We start from the raw sequence: 21861 nt of genomic DNA, 5'->3' as shown, positions 1-21861 counted from the left end.
ATCTTGATAGAGATGTCTGCAGTGCTGTGCTCTTTGCATAATGCATAATCTCTTGAAAGGACTAAAAGTAAATGCTAATTTGAGCAGGAGTGTCCATTTTTAGAGTTCAGCTAAATGCCACTGTCACTCAGCTACAGAATATGACCTGTTTAATATACACACCGGACGCAAGACACTAATTAGTGATAACACGTGAAGCCAAATGTCTTTTGTGGAAAGCGCATTAACATAAAATCCATACTTGCTACTAGACATCATTACATCATACAGCTTGAAAGTTCCCTAACTCTGAAATTTCTGTGAAGTAATGCACTCCTATCGAACCTAATTCACATAAGCGAGGTGAATAAAACAATGCATGAGCAGCTTACAACAGCCAAATGACCAAAGGTTAAACATTATTCTCACTTCTATATTATCAGGCCGAGCCGCCCACTGCGTTTGAAAGTATGCCATTTAAAATCACATTACCCTCTCAGGGTTCCAAGAATGTTTTGCACACACCAAAATGACATCACAGCTGAGAAGAGTTTATATAAACCTGCACGAGAAAGCATTTCCAGGTAATCACATGAGCAGTAAATGAAAATCAAAAAACATACATCCTTTAAAAAGATGTCCTAACTTGGCTTGGCTTGACGTCAAAAACAATTTGCCTGATCTGTACAGGGGGAGACAGAGAAGTGAGATGAGGTTTTGCTGCACTTTGTAATCTGTTACTATATCGTTTTGCCCCACATCCAACTGATAGCGTGCATGAAAGCAAACATATATTTCACACGCTGAGAAAAGTAAACATAGACCACAGATTTGCCACAATATCCCAGGGCAGCATAATAATCTGACTACTAATGCATCATGACGTAAACGTCAGTCTCTCAATCTCTCTTTCTCACTGTGTGTGGAGCACAGTAGTAATTATAGTGAACTTGTAACCCGTCTGCTAATACTCCACATGGTACAGCGCATTTTTAATCAGCAAACTTGCAAATGGAGAATAATCTTTCAAGCCTGTGTCGTCACAGCCTGGTGATAAAGGGAGCAAATCTCTTGTTCTGCATGGACTTAAGAAAGATTATGAAAAAGCAAAAATGCAATGCGTCAGTCAAACTCTTTCCATCACACTGTGTGGTTAACCCGTCCATGCACTTTCCGTGAATCATGTAGACTCAGGGACTAACTTGCACGCATAAGCGAATATTTACATATGAAAAAAGACCTGTCATATGTGAAGTGCTAAGATTAACAATTCTTATCATTGTGACATTTAGAGAGATGCCCATTAATGACATCATGAAGGAAACATGATGTCATTAATGATGTAGTAATGTTGTTGTAGTAATGAAAATGCATGATTGACTAAAGGCCAAGGTATTTATAAAAGGAAAAAAAAAAGACATTTGCAGTACTATATGTCAAAACCCATATACACAGAGGTTGAACAGGAAACACTAAAACGTGGAAAGTGATCTTCCCCAGGAAATGGTTGGCGGTTTCAGCGCATGTTTGGCCTATAGGTTGGCCCTTCGTGGCTCTCTTGCAGTTCCCCACTTGTATTTGTGCAGTTGAGACTGAGTGGGCTACATGTGGGTTGACACTGGCGATGTCACGATGTGAAAAAATAAGTTGTTTTGGAAAGATGCAGGTTTATTATTTTAGTAACCACGATATGTGATCTGTTTGTGGACAGAGAAGTTGCACTACTAGCCTACAACTTTTTTACACAACCGTTACAGTAGATTGAAGCACTACTTTACTGTAACTGTAACCACTGATTCCAGATTTAAATCAGCTTTTTAAATGACTTCACCCAAAATCTATTTTTGAAAATAAAGCAGAAACAACTTCCATTAATGTACAGATAGAATGGTGATTACTCATTAGATCATAAGGTAGTCGTGATAATCTTATTCATACTGATCATTGCTCTAAATGAAATTAGTAAGATGATCAAATACGCTAATGTAACAATTTTAAATCCGTTTATCTTAAATTAATCTGCACTATATTTCAGTCTACTTATATAATGATTTTTTCCTTAATACATTGACGGATTAAAATAGCAATGGTGTTTATAACAGAAGCAATATATCGTCATAGCCACATTATTTTATGCAATTCTCTGACAAGACATAGCAGAGCTCTAATCTCTAGTGTGCAACATTACTCACCCTGTGACGACGTGATGACAATTCAGTTGTGTTTTTGGTTTGCAACTGCAGAGAGATCAGGAGTTTCGTCCTGGTTAGTTTTCGGCGTTTTTTTCTCTTGCGAACAACAAAAAATATTGATAACTTCACATAATTTACGTGATGTAAAGCATGGAGAAGAACTCCGCCGTGCACTTTAGGAAATTAACAGTCCTACATGGGTACTAAGTTGCCCAGTGCAGCCCATGATGTTACAGCATCCTGCCTCTTTAAGCGGATGAAATATAGCCTGCGCTGAGCAGGCTTAAGATTGGCTACAATCGCGGAATATGACTTTACTTGCAGCCAATCAGAGCAGGCGGCGCCGTGGTGCGCACATTTTACGGCAACACACCGCCCGGTGAGTAAACGCACTAATAGGAGCAACGAATCCCGCCCGGCGGCGCTACTGTGTGATATAAAACAAGCATATCCATTACATCGAATTCTCACGTTCCAGGAAATGGTTTACGGGAGCTGTAGTCTTTTAAGCAGGCAGTTGCCGTTGCTGCAAACGACTCAGGCTCCGCTTCGAAACTACAACTCCGCCCTTTGTATGAGATTCGGTAGTGCTTGCATCAGCGTGTGTGTGGACGTTACTCGCCGGCAAAGTTTCCACCGAGAGCTGCCTACCTGTCTTGTTTTAAAGTTAAATATTTCAGTTTTAGCTAACGTAGCGGAGTAACCATCAACGACCAAATGAAGCTTTTCATAAGTGAAGGCAACCCGCACTGCCTCAAGGTGTTATCTGCGTTAGGAGTTACTGGGGTTCAGTGTGACGTTCAGTGTGTCAACCATGAAGGTGAGAAAGCATGGTTAGCTTTATCTCTGAATGTATTAGTAAATACGAGTAATAACAAACAAGCTCTCCGTTGTTAAAATCAGCATGTTCATAATGATGTTATTTAACGTTGGCTTTGTCAGGTTCGAGCTGAATTTGCTAACTAACGGTTGTTAGCATGGAATAGCAAGTTAGCTAACCTAGCCTAAGGGAGTCATTGATTGTGAATAGAGTCTGTATTTTCATCTGGGAAGCAGCGACAAAAGTCTCTTACTGCACACCTCTGCTTTGTTTGTCTTGTTTTTAGCAGTATGTGTTTGTACTGTTTCGTGTAGCCTTTTTTGAGCTTCCAGCTGTTAAGTGTATTCAGTGCAGTATGTTCCCTTTATGCCTGGAACAGTCTGGGTTTGTTTGGGTTTGGGCACATAGTAAAGCTGGAGGACTGGAGAGACAGACCCAGTCAAATATGTCCTCTTCTTTCTCGATACTAGAAAGAAGAGGTCATGGGTAGATCCTGGGATGCATAGCCATAGTCCATGAATGAATTGACTGTACACTGTACTTAATGTAACCTTGTTTTCTTCATGATCCATTCCAGTAAATTTGATAATAGCATAATAGGTATGGAGATTGATGTTTTAGTACACAGGATTATACACAAAGCATTTTTATGTCAACTTAGTAGTTATCTTTCACAAGGTACTGATGAATTTATATATATGTATCAGATGCCCTGAAAGTGGAGTTGTTTTCCTTTCTAATAACACCTATAACAATAATAATAATAGATTTTTTTAAAGAGCACTTTTCTAAACATGTGTTACAAAGTGCTTCACATACGAGGTAGCCCAGTAAATCCAATACTCGTCATCTAGCAGTATGTCCTAACTATACTTATAATCAAAACTGTCCTGTCTAACTTGTTCATAAACTTTCTCATCTGTGTAGCAGCCCTGTGTGATGTTAAATATATTTTCTTTTTTACTTATTTTTCAGAGAGGGTAGTCCCCTTCCTTAGCCGTCCAGCTGTTCCAGCCCTGCTTCTGCCCAATGGACTGTACCTTTTTAGTTCCAATGCAATCTGCCGGTCAGTCAACTACAGATAGTTATTCCAGTTTGATTGTTTATGAGTGCTCAATCAGTATGAATGTGGAGCTCATTAATCAGTGCCTCTCTATAACTTTTCAAATAAATAAAAATCCTCAGGGGTCAATTTAACAACAAAGACATTTTTATTTACTTCACAAAATCTAGCAATTTAAATACCTTTATTATGCCAGGTTAAGCCGCACAAATTACATTTTCCATTTGATATCTCTGAGATCTATATCTCAGAACATGGGTAAAATGAAAAATTAAAGAGCAGAACTGTTTTTGTTTGTATTTCAGGCACATTATTTTTGTTAATACTCTTGACTTAAATGAAGATCAGATAACATTTTATGACTAACAATGCAGAAAAAGGATCACATACAACTACTATACTACTGTAAATTATACATAGAGGCACAGTGTAATTAATGTCTTGAGACTAAGCACATATGACTGTTTTATTTCCCATTTGAAACTAAGTGCAACTGTTTGACAGGACTTCCTTCCTCACTACTTTTTAACACTTTAGATACCTCTTTGAAGTAAATGGACAAGAATCCAGTGAACTGTGCAATCAGTGGCTTGAATGGGAGGCCACAGATCTTCAGGTAAGCCCTGCATTAAACAAAAAATATTTCAATTTGTTGTTAACCTGCTTTGTAAAACACAAAACCTCTTTGAGATGTGAAGGTTGCATCTCATAAAGATGGTTAACAGTGTCCAGAAATCTATCTGTATGCTTTGTGTAGGTTTAAAGAATTAAATAGTTTAAACACAGTAACTCTTATTTACTGTATTATCTGATATCTTATAATTAAATTTACATTAACTTATGTTTTGTCTTTTTCGTTCAGCCTGCACTACTACAGGCTCTTCACATGGCAGTGCTGCAGGGAAAAGGATCAGAGGTATCTAAGGTCCTCCAGAGTCCCCTAAACTTCTTGGACCAAAGCTTGGGCAAAGGGAACACACCATATTTAACTGGGGTATAGTATCAGAATCTTCTCTTCTGCTACACACATAGTTGCCATACAAATGCTAATGCACAAAGACAAACATAATCAATCAAACAAGTTATTTTTAGTATAAATAATTTGTGATCAAGTAAAAAGTTCATGATGCCTGTTTGGAAGCTCAGCTGAGCTGAAATGAGCAGCTTCTCTGCCACATTAGGCTCTTTAAGCAACATTTATTTTCCTTCCCTTCGTTTTTTAAGCTGCTGGTGTTGAGTTCATGGCTCATCTTAAGGTTAAAGCAATTTACCAAGTCTCTTCGTGATTGGCATAGCTTTGAGGAACCCTGTGTAAAGAAAAACTGTGGTAAGCTCATACAGTAAGACAGTCACAGCAGTACATATTTAGTAAGATGCAAACACACAATCGTGCTGAAAACTTTCTTCTGTCTTCTTTGTGGTTGTTTAGTATATAGAAATAATTATAGACTATAGAAAGTCACCGTGAGTCAGGGGGATCTGCATTATTTAGAGCTTTAAAAACAAAAAACATCAACATCTTGATATGATGACTGGGAATAGGAATTGTTTGTTTTAATTCCTTTAATAGTGATTATTTAACTGTGCTGTTTTTAGGAAGCTGTTTCAGTTGCTGATATTGTTTTGTGGGCAGCGCTGTATCCAGTTTTATCTGAATCATCATTAGCACTGGGTAAGTTGTAGTAAACTTGGTCTTCACTGATTGTCCAATTAGTTATTTTGCGTTTCTTAATAATTTAGGTTCTCTATTTACCGTTTTTTCTTTATTTTCAAACAATCCTGTTTGAATTCTTCCCTTTTTTTCTTTTTACAGGTGAGGGCAAGTCTATGAAGGCCTGGTTTGACCGTATAGCTGCTATGCACAGTTGCCAGTCTGCCGCTCAAAAAGTGCTGCAGGGAAAAGGCCTGCAAGGCATGAAGAGTTATATGCAAAGGCAGCCCGCTCCTCACAGCAACCAGTGCAGAGAAACACAGCCCTGCAACAGCAACCTTGCTGAGGTATGCACTAGATTATCAGGACAACTATTAGGCTTAAATCATTCTTACAGAACTAAAGATTTATTACCTACAATTCTACTTTCCTGAAAACTATAGTTTTAGTCTATCAGTTTTAAATTGATTTAGTGTTTTAGGCTTTAATAATTTGTTACGGGTAAAGAAACTATTCATAGTGAATTTGCAGGTATGGGTAAAAATCTAAATGCGTCTAATCTAATCCAAATAAAATTTTTATCACGTCAAATTATTACTCTATAATTTAGAAAGCAGCTATCTGACAGCATCTGCATCTGCTGGTGAATTGGTGGATGTGTGTCACTAACAATAGCACAGACTACTGGTATGAGTGCTTGTGGGGGATAAGTGCAGGTCTGTTTTGTTTGCAAAACTGGACCCGAATGAAAGATGAAAAAGACACATGAACATAGAGAGGATTTGCTCATTCTAATGAATTAATAAAAATTGGTTAAAAAAAAAAACACCCCATAGCACATTCAGTGCTTTGAGATGGGGACTGTCAATGATTTTTGTTATTTTGTCTTGTCTTTATTCGTCATTGTTTGCTAAACAGCGATTGTTTTATTTTTTTTTATGATTTTGTTATATTTTTTAATAATTGTTACAATTTAGTCATTGAATAAATCAACAAATAGAATTAAGGCTTATACCTTAATTATTGACTACTTTACTTATTTTCTACAACTTACTGATACACAAACAAAGGGAGACCTTATATCCCACATCTTCTTACAAATATTTTACATTTTCCATTAATTTTGTTTTTATCTTCTCATTTGTATTTATATTTGTTCAGTGTGAAGAAGGAGAGCGAGTGGTTTCAGAAGAAGAGATGGAGGCAGCAGCTCACACTTGGAACAAAGGTTTGAATCCCGCCCCACTGGATACAGGCAGGCAGCACCCCATGTAAGTAATAAAAACTGCCATTTACACAGTTTACACATCAATATTTTTTTTTTATTGCTTTTCCTGTGGGACTGTCTTACAAACAAGTTATCCAGTCATCCAGCAATCTTCACGTACTGTCTGAAGAAAAGCACATTTTCTGAGTGAAAAGTTTTTAGGCCATATCAAGTTCTTCTTTTTCTTATTTTTTTAAGTTTGCCACAAGAGGGCAAGCGAAACATCTTGGTGACCAGTGCCTTGCCTTATGTCAACAATGTTCCTCACCTGGGTAACATCATCGGTTGCGTCCTCAGTGCTGACGTCTTCTCCAGGTAAGAATTTCTGTCTTTTCTATGTACACAGGTGCTAAACAAATACTGCTAATTACAAATTCAATATTTACAATATTTGTTTTTCATACACCATTGCCACGTGCCCATCTTATCTTGTCCTGTTTACCTTGTTTTTTAATCATCTTTTTCAAGGTATTGTCGTCTGCGAGGCTGGAACCTGTTGTTTGTGTGCGGCACAGATGAATATGGCACAGCTACAGAAAACAAGGCCAGAGAGGAGGGCCTGACACCACAGCAGATCTGTGACAAGTACCATGCCATTCACTCCGGCATCTACAAATGGTTCCAAATTGACTTTGACTTTTTTGGCAGAACTACCACTGAGAAGCAGACAGAGTAAGTTAGTTCGCAAAATTGTATCTACGAGAATTTTATTTTGTATTTTCTTTTTTTATATATACATATAATCTTATTGATGTGTGCTTTACTTAATCTCTTATTGAACTTGGCTACGGTGTCTAGATTATTGCCTATTTATCAGATGTTATAAACTAAATAAAGATAAGACATTTGGTTTTCTTCTATAGTTCATGAGAAATTTCTAATGTGACACGCATGAATTTCACAAATGTTACAACAATAATTAATCATAAAAAACTGGCATCTATCTATGTAACTGGAGTTACAAGACAAAAATCAGGTCAGGTGTTAGTGACTGGTTAGTCCCAACATAAAATACTGTTTATGTTGTTCATATGTTTCTTGAACTCAGAACAAAAGATAAACTTCTTATGTTTTACTTCTAGGATAGCACAAGATATTTTCTGGCGACTCCACAAGAATGGCTTCTTAGTAGATGACACGGTGGAACAACTGCGCTGCGAGAACTGTCAGCGTTTCCTGGCTGACCGCTTTGTAGAAGGCACCTGTCCTCACTGCAGCTACCCAGAAGCTCGTGGTGATCAGTGTGACAAGTGTGGGCGGCTCATCAATGCTGTGGAACTCAGGGTGGGTTTTGAGGAGCAGGCTACACATCTAAAGTGACTGAAGGGCAAGAGAAGCCAATGATAACTATTAAGAAAACTATGATGGGTGAAACTTGTATAAATTTTTTTTTTCTTACTTAAACGTAAATTTATAGGGAAAAAAAAGGAATCTCCTGGTACATAATGAATGGGGTCTATGACACCACCTACACTGCACATTTTTAATGCACTACTGGAACCTTTCAAATTGCCAGTACTTACATGAAAGAAAGAAATATACACTAATTTGCAAATTTAAATAAAAAATCTGTGAAATGCTGCCTAACCATTGATATGTGTCTCTCCAGGAACCTCAGTGTAAAGTCTGCAGGCGAACTCCAGTTATCCGCTCCTCCAAACATCTTTTTCTGGATCTGCCAAAGGTATGCTTGTCATTCTGCATTTTAATGTCCTTGTTTATCTGTTCTGCAGTTTAGACTGTTCGCTGGTCACAGGGATGTAGACAGAGTAAGCCAGTTTAGTAAGAGGATTCAAAGTGAGACAGCTTGTAAAGGACAGTTGTCCCCTTGGTAATTTTATTGTATAAACCACTTTACTCTTTCTGGAGGTGTAATTATTAGTTGAGATGTGAGGGTGTGACATAACCATTGTTATTCTCCCTCTATCTCTTGTAGCTTGAGACCCAGTTGGAGCAGTGGCTGGAGAAGTCGACCAGTACAGGAGACTGGACAGCCAATGCCAAACAGATCACTCGCTCGTGGCTGAGAGATGGTCTCAAACCTCGCTGCATCACAAGGGACCTGCAATGGGGAACACCAGTACCTCACCCTGAATATAAAGAGAAGGTCTGTATTGGATTATAGAGAAAACAAGTACACTATACCTTTTCCAGGTATTTGCCTGTGTTGATTTTTTCTTGTTTTAATTTAGTTTCGTTTTTCATGTAATGAAAACAATGACCACCCCACTTAAGTGAAATATAATAAAGCCCTATTGCTTAGCTGTATTACCTGCTCAGAAGATAATGACTTTCAACACTTAATATCTAACGACTGGTTCCTAATTAAATATAAAAAATTACTATGCACTTAATTACTGTTTTAAGATGATGTGGTGACTGATGATAATGCAGTGCTCTTTAAAAGCACACGTGTGCCTTACTGGGAGATTTTCCATGTCAGGCATGTCTGAACATGTTTGCACACCACTGAAACCTTATCCCACACAGAAAGACACAAGGAAATTTGACTTCTAATTGACTATTATAATCATTAATTATATCTATATCACTAGAGACATCTCTAGCATTCCTTCTTTTTTATTTTTTCAGCTTGATTCATATCATCCGGGATAATTTTTGTAATGCAAAGCAATGCAAAAATGAATTGTTTCTCACTCATGACTCTCTTTCTGCCTCTGCAGGTGTTCTATGTGTGGTTTGATGCCCCGATTGGTTATCTGTCCATTACTGCCAACTATACCGATAAATGGGAAACATGGTGGAAGAATCCTCAGCAGGTATCAACCCCTCACCCCAGCCCAAGCGAACATAATGTCCGAATTTATGAGCCATGCAGAGTACTGATGCACAAGCTTGACACAGATTTTGTCCTCTTTACAACACAGATTGGGTCTGATTGCTTTTTTCATTGCCCCATCTGGTGTTTTGCACTCCATGTAATTTCTAGCCCTAATGTGAGACAGAGGAAGACATAAGCTCTTATAAATAAAATGCATGTGTGGTTGTAAAGGCGCAGTGGTGTTGAAGGCAATATACTGTAGGTCAATTCTGAATTAAGTCTCAGCATGATGATGCTGTCTTCAGCTTAACTTGGACGTAGGGAACTATTAACTATTTTGTGAAACAAGTAACTTGTTTAATTCATTATTTTAAGCTTTTCATTCTCCTTCACTTCCTACACATACCATAAGAAAGCAGGAAACTTGCTTGTCAGTTACTTATCACTTCACTAAATTTAATTTCAACCACAAATTAATTAAAACGATTAAAAATGTTTATAGATAAAAAATCTAACATATCTTCGCACTCACTGACTCATCTCATCTCTCCCCATATAAATCTCCAGGATAGAGCTCCTGTTATGTGCATGTGATGGCCTGTATTTGCAGAGAGAGAGAGTGATGGGGGTTGGGGAGAGCTGATAAGTCCTCTTTGAACTGGATGATCTCATGATGATCTAATATGATGTCATCCTCGTTGTGCATTGTTGTGTCTCTACCACCAGGTGGAGCTGTACAACTTTATGGCCAAAGACAACGTGCCATTCCACAGCGTAGTGTTCCCCTGCTCCCTACTGGGAGCCCAAGACAACTACACTCTGGTCAACAACCTTGTTGCAACTGGTATGCACTTTTTTCAGATTGTGTAATTCCAGCATTTGATTAATATTTTTTATTTTACAATCTTATACTAAAATGTGGGATTCAACACAGCTTAAAATTGTTTTCGCAAACATTAATGGCACACAAACTCTGCTGGCATCACAGCAGACATCATGGATGACCACAGTCACAGTGGAAATTATAGTTTACATATTTGACTTGACTAACTTATGCTGTATCTTTGCCATAGAATATCTGAATTATGAGGACACTAAATTCTCCAAGAGCCGTGGTGTGGGTGTGTTTGGAGACATGGCCAAGGACACGGGCATCCCATCTGATGTGTGGCGGTTCTACCTGCTGTATGTGCGCCCAGAGGGGCAGGATTCAGCTTTCTCCTGGGCTGACATGGCTTTGAAAAACAACTCTGAGCTGCTCAACAACTTGGGCAACTTCATCAACAGGTTGTTATAGTCATATATTTATTTTAATTGATTCCTACTTACCTCATGGGGTTAAAAAATTGTAGAATTTACTCCTCCAGAATATGAACATTAGACTGTATCTTAAACAAATTTTATTTTAGAGAAAACATGCATTTGTGACATTTTCTGTGTAGTTGTTTTTTTACGTTTTGTTTTTATTAGTTCAGATCATTCGTAAATTAAATTGGATAACAGGAAAAATATAGGACCGTTGCTCATATTTGTACATTAGAAGTTCAAATAAAAATAAATGCCTTAAAAGTAGCATGCAGTCCTATCAAATTAGAAGTTTTCAGACTGTTGTACTCATTGAAAAAGAGTCTGTTAGAAGATTAACTATTACAAGAGGTTCACCCTAGTTTTCTAAATTTGTTTGGGATGGCGTAATTTAGCCCCAATTACATTGCCTGAAATGCTTTTTAAAAGATCAGGGTTAAATCCCACATCAAAGATTTTTCTCAGCAACTTTTTTCCAGAGTACCTTGATCTTCAAAATTGGTCTCAGGCAGCAACGTTGATGCCTAATTGGTTCAAAAATATCTTGTAGATTGCATCCAACCTAAGATGCTGGAGGTAGAAAGCCTTATGCTTCAGAAAAGAAATTCCGTCCTTGCCTGAATCCAGTCACCAAATCCCTGTATCATTGTCATACCGCGTTGTGTCCAATTTTTTCAATTCATAAATTATGTTGGAAAGAGTAGTTCCAGCCGAATATCGTTCAGTCAGAACATTTTGTTGATAATTTCAAACCAAAATTGGTAAATCCTTATTTACCATTTAATATTAGCAAATGCTACTCCATTGAGTGGTGCTACCATGGAGGGCACACTTCAAGGCACTGTCACTAATTAAAAGAAATTTTTTTTTTTTCTATGCAGGTCATATAAAGTTCATGCTGACAATTACAGTTGACTGTAGATTTGACACTCATGTAACAGCATTTTGGTCTGGCTATCTTTCCTTTGAGGCTGAGAGATGTATAAAATATGGTCTGTTGCATCAGACGTGACAAGAAACTGTCTCACTATGAACATCCCCTGATCTACACATACAACTCATTTAAATAACTGGTTCCAGACATAGCTACAATTTAGAGGCTGTGAAGAGGCTCAGTGTTGTGTTAGATTACACAAGAAGGACACAGTATTACATCTGGAAACGAAATCTATAATTTAAAAACAATTAGCAAGTCAAGTAACATGCCGTTCCCTTGTTGTAGTCACTCGCTTACCATTTTTCTCTTGCTAGTTTCTCTCTCTCTTCACACATTTTTTTTCTGACCCCCTTTATTTTTCATCTGTCTCATTCAAACCCCCTTCTCCCTCTCTATTCCAGAGCTGGCATGTTTGTCACCAGGTTTTTTGAAGGCTGTGTGCCTGTGATGGACCTACAGCAGGAAGATAAGAGACTCCTGGCGCTGGTGGGCTGGGAGCTGCAGCAGTATATCAAGCTCATGGACAAAGTCAAGTAAGACATGTCAAGCCAAGTGGTAATGGAGTGATGCTGGGAATGCATCAGTTCAATGGCTTTCAAAATTCTGTCACATTATTCAAATTAAAGTATATGCATATATGTTATAAATTACTATTATTAAATTCATAATTACGTCATCTTGATGTATCTTGACACTAAATATAAAATATGTTAGTAGATATATCCTTATATGGATTGATGAACCAATAGAACTCAACTTCCTCAGATTTAGATTAACATTAGTTTACTATTGTGCTATTATTAAATTTTTTTCCTAAAATGTTCCAACAGAATCCGTGATGCCCTGAAACATATCCTGAACATCTCTCGTCATGGCAACCAATACATTCAGGTCAATGAACCGTGGAAGAAAATTAAGGGAGGAGACATAGAAAGGTGAGATGGCCCTGACCAGTAAACTCGGTCTGTGTAAATCTGTACAAAGTAGATCGATCTTGGACTTTATTAGATCTGACAGAAATGTGCAAATCATCATTCTGTTTTAAAACAGATGAAAAATAACTCATTCATTCACAATCAGGTGTCTTAAATCTGACCTTCCAGATAATTCATTCAGATAATTTATAGGAGAGAGAAATATTTATATGTTCAGTCAACTAGAGGAGCAGCAATGAACATCTCTGTAATAAATGTAGTGATTTAGAAATAATAATACGTCAGTTTGACTGATGCTTTTTGGTTTGTCTTCTTCAGGCAGCGTGCGGGCACAGTGACTGGTGTCTCTGTGAATATCGCGTGTTTGCTGTCAGTGATGTTGTTTCCATACATGCCAAAGGTCAGCCAAACCATTAGGGATCAACTCAATGCCCCGCAGTCTTGCATCAGTACCATGTTATACGGGACAACTGGAACCTTTGTTTGTTCCCTTAGAGCCGGCCACCGCATTGGCACTGTGAGTAAGATGTGAAAAAGTACATGAACATAGTTTATACATGTGCAGACACACAAACCTGTGCAACAATCAGTATGTTGACGCTGGGTGATACAATGAGGATGCAACAGTCTCTCAATATTTCAGTACTCTGGAGGACATTGTAGTCATGTGAATACACACATACACACACTTAAGATTAATAACCTAGACTGTGTATCTATGCTTCGGCCTTCGTACAGCAGGTTTCTCTCTGGCCACTTGTCTCCTCAGGCCTAATTTTTGTGACCTATGTGTACAGCAGCCTGCTATCACTGTATTTAATGTCCAAGGCTATGATGACTTCTGACAGAAGTCTCCAGATAAGGAGTAGCAAATGACACAATGCTCATGTGCACATAACCTCTGTGACAAACCACATCTTTTATCATCAGTGTTATCAATTCTGTGTTGTAGAGTGGCACTCATGATCAAAACTGCACATTTCTCATACATAGTTATGTACGTACTTAGTTGCATAATCCCCTTTATAGAAAGATGAGCACAGAGCCTCTAGGTTAATTTTTGTCAGCTACACTGGCCTTAGGCTGGATCCACAATTGCAGTCTTTTAAATATTCATGCCTATATTTTTATGAATTTCTACCTTTTTATTCCCTCTGCCAACCCATTTTATTCCCAGGTCAGTCCGCTGTTCCAAAAACTGGAGGTGGACCAGATTGAGGCTTTGAAGAAGAGATTTGGTGGACAGCAGGTATTTGAAGTTTATGATTCCTAATGGTCTACACATGAGTTCAGTCAGTTTTTGTAGTAATATATGTTGACTATTTATGAATAATGGAATAAGAAAGAATTAGCCCTTCATGAATCTGTTAGACTCTTAGATGAATGAGAATTACTTGAGCATCTGTCTTTGATACAGAGCAAACACTATATACATGTTTAAATTATGCATCAAGCATCCATCATATAGATATAAACAATCCCTCTCTAAACCTTCTCCTCGACCGCCTACCTCAAGCCCGAAGATGAACCACCTAAGAAAAAGGTATTGAGTGGTATTTGTTTGTGTACGCGTCCACACTGGTCCTGCTGTGTCAATGTAGATTATCGCACACGTTCACTAACACTAGCAGCTCATTTCACGGCCTTGTATTTTTAATTTTTACTCATCCGCATGTGTCCAGTGTGATTCATTACCCATTCACGCATCGTGAATCATAAAATCCCTTTAACATTTTGAGTGATGAGTGTTATTGTCTGAAATGAAGTAAGGTCTAGAGATAATAACTGTCAAAACGCCTCAGATTCCAACATCTTTATGCGTTTGTTTCCGCCTTCAGACAACAGCTCAAAAAGCTGCCAGCACTCAGCCTGCCACTGTGCCAGCTCCTGCTGCTCCTGCTGCTGATGCGGCGACGGTGAATGGAGTGGACCCAGAAAAAGCCAAGCAGCTCACACAGGCTGTAGCTGAGCAGGTGAGATCGCTGGCTGGCATCACGCTGTTCATCTGTCAATCTTAATTGTTAAATTGTTAGCAATTTTTTTTTAAATGTGTTATTAAAACAGTACTAAGTGAGTTTGTTTTTATTTTGACGCTGGTATTTTGGTTGCATTGTATTTTATAAAAATTGTCACTGTTACGCAAAGCGGAGGCCATCTTCCACGATGAGTGAAAACAATCTGTACAAAATTAAAATCACGTTTACAATTGATCGCAAAAATAAATAGCAGCTAATGTAATTTAGTCAGTATTTGTATTTGGAAAATTATGTTGGAATGTCTGCATTTGTAAGTAATTTGTAAGCTTTAAATTTCAAGTTATGTTTTCTACTATAAATGTAGCAATGAAATATTTAGGGATCGGGTGATAAATTCTGAGTATTTCTAAATTGACACAGATGCGATTATTTACAAACTTGCAAATTGCTGCCGTAGTTAACTGTTTATTGTTTGACAAAAAAGCTGCGAAACTAGTTAGTATTTAATGAAATCATAATTAAGTGTGATATCAGTTTAATCCTCTAATTTAATATATCACAGGGGGACAAGGTGCGAGCACTCAAGACTCAGAAGGCAGAAAAGGCGGTGATCACAGCAGAAGTGACCAAACTGTTGGACCTTAAGAAACAGTTGGCTGTGGCTGAGGGGAAAAGCCCTGAGCCTGCACCTCAGAAGGGCAAGAAGAAGTGAGAAGGAAAAAGGGAAAGCAAAAATGATGGAGGTTAGTCAGAGGAAGGAACAACTAGAATGGTTTGAGGTATGATAGTGAAGAACGAGAACAAGATGCACACTAAAAGAGAGATGAGGGTATTAGCTTAAGGCAAAGCCGTGACAGGATCTAAGACAATGTGGTATTGGCACTGAGGACTAATGAAATGCTGGATAGGCCGACGGGGAAATGAAAACACACAAAGAGAGAGTGAAATGAATACAGCTACAGAATGGAAGGATTTTTCCAAATCCCTACACCAAAAGAAACTGATTTTATACTCACCCTGTGATGAAGTCAGCATACGATTTTAGCATTAAAAGGTATGTTGCACATTTACAGATGTGTTTTTTTTTTATGTCCTCTGGAAAATTGTTTTTTGCTATTTGCTTGAGAAAATTGATTGAAGTCCAGCTAAAAAAATGTCTCTGCTTTCCCCCTTTCTCAAAGACCTCCAATTTAAACTATTTTCTACAAAAACAATCATTCATACACAAGTCATTAATAAGGCGAACAAATAAACATAACATTACACAAAAATGTTTTTTTTTTTTTCTTTAATTGCAAACTTGGGATTACAATGAAGGATAAAAGAATTGGTATGGTAAAATACACGTATTTGATGCAATCAATGATAAAAGCCATGCATATTATTCCACAATTAACAATTTGTGTTTACAATGTGAAAATAACAGTGGATATGTTGGCATAATACAGTACAAGCCATTACAGTACAACTGTATATATTACAGCATTATATAAAAATAGTAAAGCTGGGTAGAACAACTTGTAATAATCCTACCACAAATTCCAATATTGTTAGAAAAGGTCAGCTTAGAAAGTATAGCCGGGTCCTACTTGCTTTATCTAAATACACATACACACAAAAGCCATGGGTTATAAAAAAGTAAGAAACTGTATGAATTATCTCCCAAAAAACAGATCATTCTCTCATACTCACACTGCACAGGGCACTTTCAAACTTTTCCTGAGCTCCTAAACTCTCCACAAAATTGGGGCAAATAATCTCTGTTAGCCAGATTGCAGCCCTTAAAGTAGGAGTTACAATTTATTGCAAAATGGTGGGAACGTATGACAATGAAATGCACTCTCTGAATTAAGTTCCTTTCTGTCCTACATACAAATCATCAAATGCTGATGACTTTTTTTCTACCATCCTATGTGATGACAGTGTTAGGCATTCTTTAAAAAATGGCATAACATTCATCAAAATCACTGTATGATTTGCACTTAGAGCTGTCTGTTCTTCCTTTCTACATGCTGTGTCTTTTTACTTGCCGCAGTGCTGTTGCAGCCCCTTCTCTCTGCCTTTTCTTGTCTTGACTTCCATCACTTTTCTTTTAGCTGTCTTTCACTCTGCTTTTTCCAAAAATCCTTTTTCTTATAAAATATATCTTTGGTTTCCATTCCATTTTCATTTCTTTTCCTTTCTAAGAGGCATTTCATGACCACCGTATTACATCTTTCCCACCACTGCTCATTCCAATTCTGTATAACCTTTCATCCTTTAGTCCTGTCTTTCCTTCTGTCTCTCTTTATTCTCATTTCCTGGTGTTGACTAGTCTCTCTATCAGGGCTCTTCGCGTCCTCTTTACCTCCTCTCCCAGCCTTTCAATCTCTGCTTTCAAACGCTCATTCTGCTCCGTCAGCTCCTGCACCTTCCTCTCGTTCTCTTGCTCTCTTTCTTTTCGACTCTTTTTGGCAGACGAGTAGGATGAAGATGTGCGCTGTGTGGAGGAGGCAAAAGAGGACAAGGCACCATTGGCCCTCTCGCTGGTGGTCCTCTTGCGTTTTCCCAAGCGGGAGGATGGACAGACAGAAGGAGAAGAGACAGGTGAAGAGGGAGAAGAACAATTTTGAGATGGCGACTGGGAGGCTGAGGAGGAGCAGGATGGAGAATCTGGGACACAGGGAAGTTCCTCCTCGCTGGCTGAGGGAGATGCAGGATGGACATTATTAAGCTGGTGGTGTTGATGGTGGTGGTAATAATATCCACCGCTTATCACTGCTCCACTCGCATCCACCGTTCCCACTCCTCCTTCACTTAGCAACTCAAAGAACTCTGGAGGCAGCAGGTCACTGCCACCTCCTGCCGAGCTATCTCCACTTCTCCCACTTTCAGCTTCCGTCCGCCACTCTTCTGCAACAGCTGGACTGCAGGAAGAGGAAGAAGAGGTGGATGACGATGAGTTGTGATGCAGAGATTGGGTGTTGTGGCTGTCCTCTGTTGCCCTCTGGACACTTTCGCCCCATGTCTGGCTTCCGTCTGTCAACCATGTCAGAGAACAACTCTCCAGAACATCCAGAAACTCCGGCTCCTTCTGCAAGGAGAAAACGAGATGTCAACGCCTGTCGAGATGTGTCAAATATAAAAATTTAAGTAAACTTCATTTTAGTTAGTGAATAATTTTTATTTTAATTTTTTTTCGGATCGGTAAAACAATTCTTAAAGAAATTCAACGTACGAAAACACTCACACTCATCATGGGTGTGATAGCTATTTCACTCTTCAAGCTACTGACCTCGGTGCATGTAGGGGCACGTGCCAGTTTTGCCCCTCCCGTGTCGGAGCCTAGAATATCCTGCAGGTCCTCATACCACGCCTCCAACTCTGCACCACACAGCGGCCCCACGCCAGGGGGGTACGGCGGGGGCAGGTGTAGCCACTCGGCAGTCATCTCGCCAATCAGTCGCAATGCACAGATACTCGGCCACACGGTTCACACTGGACCTGAGGGTGGCATCCGCCAGACACAGGGGGTTTGGAAAAAACAGAAAGATTAGGGATATCAGAGCAACCGCACGTTACACTGACACGTCACAGTGACGCTGCCCTGTTCGTATTTATCGTCACTGTACTGCAGCTGGCTGAGTTATGGTTTGAAGGGTTGAAGGATGGCATTTATCATTGTTGAGAATATTGCTAAAAGCCTTTAACTATGTAATTATTTACTCAATGATAAAACAAACTACTAGACCAAAGTGCACTATATTGTGCAACACACTTAATTGTAAAATGGAATAACAGTGACACTAGGTGAATAAAAGGCTGTACTGCAGGTTGATATGAGGAGAAGGAGAAGATATGAAATGTATAAAAATTTTAATAATTAAATTTTTGGACAAAATTTACATAAAAATGACCAAATTGAATAAATCAAAATCTTAATTCCATGAACATGCAGCATTTGCCATGTTAAAAATGAAAGGATCTGTTTACCTTAAGAAAGTCTGTTAATCAAGTCTGCCAATTTGTTGGAGATAGCTCGTCCCAATAATTCTAAAAAGGTGAAAAAAGTATTTGATAGGTTAGTATAAAAACATGAACAAGGTTTCTTCTGACAGCTGAAATTTGCTGAGATTTCAGAATCAAAATGATGATCTGCACAAATACAAAGCAAGCTTATGTGAAAACAAAAGGTGCCTGAAATTAAACCTAAATGACTGCCTCGAAAAATAATGAAAACTCTAATAAATGTTGAAACATACACCTTATCAATAATTATAATGATAAAGAAAACAATACAAATCCCCCTTCATTTTTTTGTAAACAAAGACCAAAATGTTCTCCAGTGCGCCCCCTGCTTTCCATGGTTCACAAAACACGATCGATATAGAAGTGGTTAAAAACGACGAGGAAACCCTTAAATTGATGTCTGGCAGACGCATCTCCTGCTCTTATTAATTACTCACAGTTGTCCTGAACGAAATAACGTTGTTAAAAATCTCACAATTGGCACCATTATGGTAGACGGTGCTTGTCAATGAAACATTTCATATAAACTAGGATTTGGGCTTTTCTCATTTGGATGTAAAAAGATCAACACATTCTTACACAGATGTAACGTTGACAGTGTGAATTACAACGTTATAAAGTGACAAAGAGGGAAATGATCCTCTTTAACTTCATGTAAAATGATACAACTTCCCCTGCGAGCGCAGCCATACCGGCACTTTGGTGTGATAAATAAAAATACGGAGATAATTGTAGTCTTTAAAAAAAATATCTATTTTATATTCATAGTAAATATTTGTTTTTGTTTTTTAATGGGGATACATGTCCACTCTAAGCCAAGACAATTACGTCATGGAAATGTAAGTCCAGCAGGAGGAATGGGCGAAACAAAAGGAAGCGCACAGAGAAAACGAAAACAGTGGGTTGGGAGGCTGGGACAAAATAATAGAAACATATGTTCATTGAGGGCCAGATATTTACTCTAACGGGGTCTGAAAACGTGAGGAAAAACACGTCAGCTGTCAAAAAATAAAAGCTGTTCAGTTACGAGTCAACAATTAGACCCGACGACGCACCCGGAGGAGGCTAAAATGTGTTATATAACTTCACATGTCCTGACAATTAGAAGTCTTCAAACTTGAAAAGTAATGACAATCTTAATAAAAGAAACCACACACACACACACACAAACAAAAACATTTTTAAATGTCTCCCCACTGTCGACAGTCCGAGCCTCAAAACTTCCTAGATGTGACTAAGTCCGTATGACAACTTAAAGGAAGACAACCCATAAGAAAAAAAAAACACCTCGATGTAAATTATGATTGATTAAGACAACTGTTATTCTAAAAGTGGCTCTGGGATTTCAGCCAAAAACATGCACACATTCTTTTCTTTCCAGTAACTTACACCAGGCCACTTCCAAGTTCAGTAGCCCCCTTTACTCCTAGACAAGACTGAAAAACATCCAAGTGTCAGCCAACACATTCAACAACACGCTCCACTTACCCTTTTTCTTTTATTCGCTCGCCTTCTCAACTGTCTTGAAATCGAATGTGGATATTTTAGTAAAAATTGGTGATAGCTCATGTTAACCATTGTTCAGTCTTGACGGCTGAATGTGATTTTTCGGAAACTCCCGGCGGTGTTTATATTGAGAGAAGGGCCAACCGAACTATGCATGGGTAGGCAGCGTCGTCACAACCGAACTTCGAAGGCATGGCTGACTTTTCCGCCGTCCAATCAGAAGAGCGTAGTTAAGATCTTTTCCTTGGTGACATCCAATGGAAGGCCCGCAAATCGGCACTGAGGCGGTGTTGTCTTAGCTGGTTGTTCTCGCTTTAGCCTTGTATAGTTTGTACGAGCAGCAATTGTGATGCAGTCATAAGACGGCCAGGACGAATTTGGGGCGTATGGGAGTCACATGAAAGGAATGATGCAATGCTTGGCAACCAATTTCTAGCTGGGGATAACACCAGCAGAATCAGAACATGTTTTATTAAACAGTGTTGGCTCTAACAAAAATCTAAAAATATACATATATGCATGGATATCTAATGTCGAAGAATGGTTTGTTGTCGGATCACAAAAGCAGAATCTTACGAATTGTTTTTATTGTGTTCGTAATAGTAATATTTCCATTTAGCGGTGATCATTTGCTCCGGAGGTTATTATTAAGCGTGTTGTCCTCCGTGTTTTTCACCTGACTTGTGCTTATGGGTGCTTCTCTACACGGGGGTTGTTGGCACTGACATAACGCACCCGTCCCCGCATCCACGTGGGGAACGGCACTTTTCTCTCGGAGCGCCGTGATACAGGAAGACAGGTGTCTTTTGTTCGTCAGGTGTCCGTAATAAGCCACATGTTTTGAGCACACATGCACGGCGGTCTCCTGATCCTCTATCCTCAATCACTGCAGCTCCGACAGATCTGGCAACACACGCCCGGCCGCTGGAGCGTCTGTGGAGCGGGGTGTGATCCAGCCACAGACTGCCCCCCCCCCCCACCAACCCCCTCTTCATGTCCGGTCCCATCCCCAGATGTTGATGAGAAATTCGGGAGAAATTCTTTAATAGTCCGCGGTATAAAACTTTTACTCAGTGTTGTCGCCTCTGTTTTCTTTGTTACGTTGGCAACAACTGTTTATTTATTTGGCTGTTTTAATATAATCCTCAATAAACACAAGGTTGAATTTTACAATAACATCACGCCAGTCCAATAATCATTGGTACCCTGTGATGGATTATAGCTGTTTATCAGCTGTCATAAAACCAACCTTCTGATTATAGCTTATAGACCAACTTTAGTCCACATGCTGCCACCGTTGCTGATATAAATATAGACAAAAATAATTCAAATAAAATCAAAATTATGAAAGTTCACATTAATAATATACTTTTATGACACCATAGAACTATAATGTGACAATCAACTTCTGCAGCGCCTTTAGTGTGAGTCAAATCCGTG

At 38.7% G+C, this 21861-nt stretch overlaps 3 protein-coding genes across 6 annotated transcripts in view; 1 reads left to right on the top strand and 2 right to left on the bottom strand.

Annotated features, from left to right (window-relative positions):
* arhgap9 (Rho GTPase activating protein 9) overlaps window positions 1-2410 on the bottom strand; it is a 32012-nt gene extending 29602 nt beyond the window's left edge. For all 3 annotated transcript variants that reach the window (XM_026346679.1, XM_026346681.1, XM_026346680.1), the window contains exon 1: window positions 2172-2410. The gene's annotated coding sequence lies outside the window, so the exon portion shown is untranslated. The remainder of the gene's footprint in view (window positions 1-2171) is intronic.
* Window positions 2411-2756: 346 nt separating this feature from the next.
* Window positions 2757-16167, top strand: mars1 (methionyl-tRNA synthetase 1). Of its 2 annotated transcripts, XM_026346677.1 has the most exons (22): window positions 2757-2991; window positions 3967-4057; window positions 4592-4670; window positions 4917-5048; window positions 5651-5726; window positions 5868-6052; window positions 6867-6976; window positions 7171-7287; window positions 7441-7644; window positions 8055-8256; window positions 8582-8656; window positions 8909-9079; window positions 9657-9752; window positions 10481-10598; window positions 10828-11041; window positions 12398-12529; window positions 12827-12931; window positions 13250-13448; window positions 14109-14180; window positions 14448-14474; window positions 14770-14904; window positions 15470-16167. In XM_026346677.1, the coding sequence occupies exons 1-22, from the start codon at window positions 2889-2891 to the stop codon at window positions 15617-15619; spliced, it is 2793 nt and encodes a 930-aa protein (XP_026202462.1). In that variant the 5' UTR covers window positions 2757-2888; the 3' UTR covers window positions 15620-16167. The 2 variants fall into 2 exon arrangements, with proteins under 2 accessions (XP_026202462.1, XP_026202463.1); XM_026346678.1 differs by lacking the exon at window positions 14448-14474.
* Window positions 16168-16941: 774 nt separating this feature from the next.
* ddit3 (DNA-damage-inducible transcript 3) lies at window positions 16942-20549 on the bottom strand. Its single transcript, XM_026346696.1, has 4 exons — window positions 20404-20549; window positions 18880-18939; window positions 18182-18390; window positions 16942-17980 (listed from the first exon to the last, which is right to left on the bottom strand). The coding sequence occupies exons 3-4, from the start codon at window positions 18335-18337 to the stop codon at window positions 17201-17203; spliced, it is 936 nt and encodes a 311-aa protein (XP_026202481.1). The 5' UTR covers window positions 18338-18390; window positions 18880-18939; window positions 20404-20549; the 3' UTR covers window positions 16942-17200.
* Window positions 20550-21861: the final 1312 nt, after the last annotated feature.

This window comes from Anabas testudineus, chromosome 5, assembly GCF_900324465.2.
Source record: "Anabas testudineus chromosome 5, fAnaTes1.2, whole genome shotgun sequence".
Classification (NCBI taxonomy): Eukaryota; Metazoa; Chordata; class Actinopteri; order Anabantiformes; family Anabantidae; genus Anabas; species Anabas testudineus.
This window is presented reverse-complemented; position numbering and strand designations above follow the sequence as displayed.

Coding starts and splice junctions, on each gene's coding strand:
- mars1 (XM_026346677.1), top strand. CDS start 2,889: ATGAAGCTTTTCATAAGTGAAGGCAACCCGCACTGCCTCAAGGTGTTA. Junction 6,977..7,170: donor ACAGGCAGGCAGCACCCCAT/GTAAGTAATAAA, acceptor TATTTTTTTAAG/TTTGCCACAAGAGGGCAAGC. Junction 8,257..8,581: donor TCAATGCTGTGGAACTCAGG/GTGGGTTTTGAG, acceptor GTGTCTCTCCAG/GAACCTCAGTGTAAAGTCTG.
- ddit3 (XM_026346696.1), bottom strand. CDS start 18,337: ATGACTGCCGAGTGGCTACACCTGCCCCCGCCGTACCCCCCTGGCGTG. Junction 17,981..18,181: donor GTGCCCCTACATGCACCGAG/GTCAGTAGCTTG, acceptor TTCTCCTTGCAG/AAGGAGCCGGAGTTTCTGGA.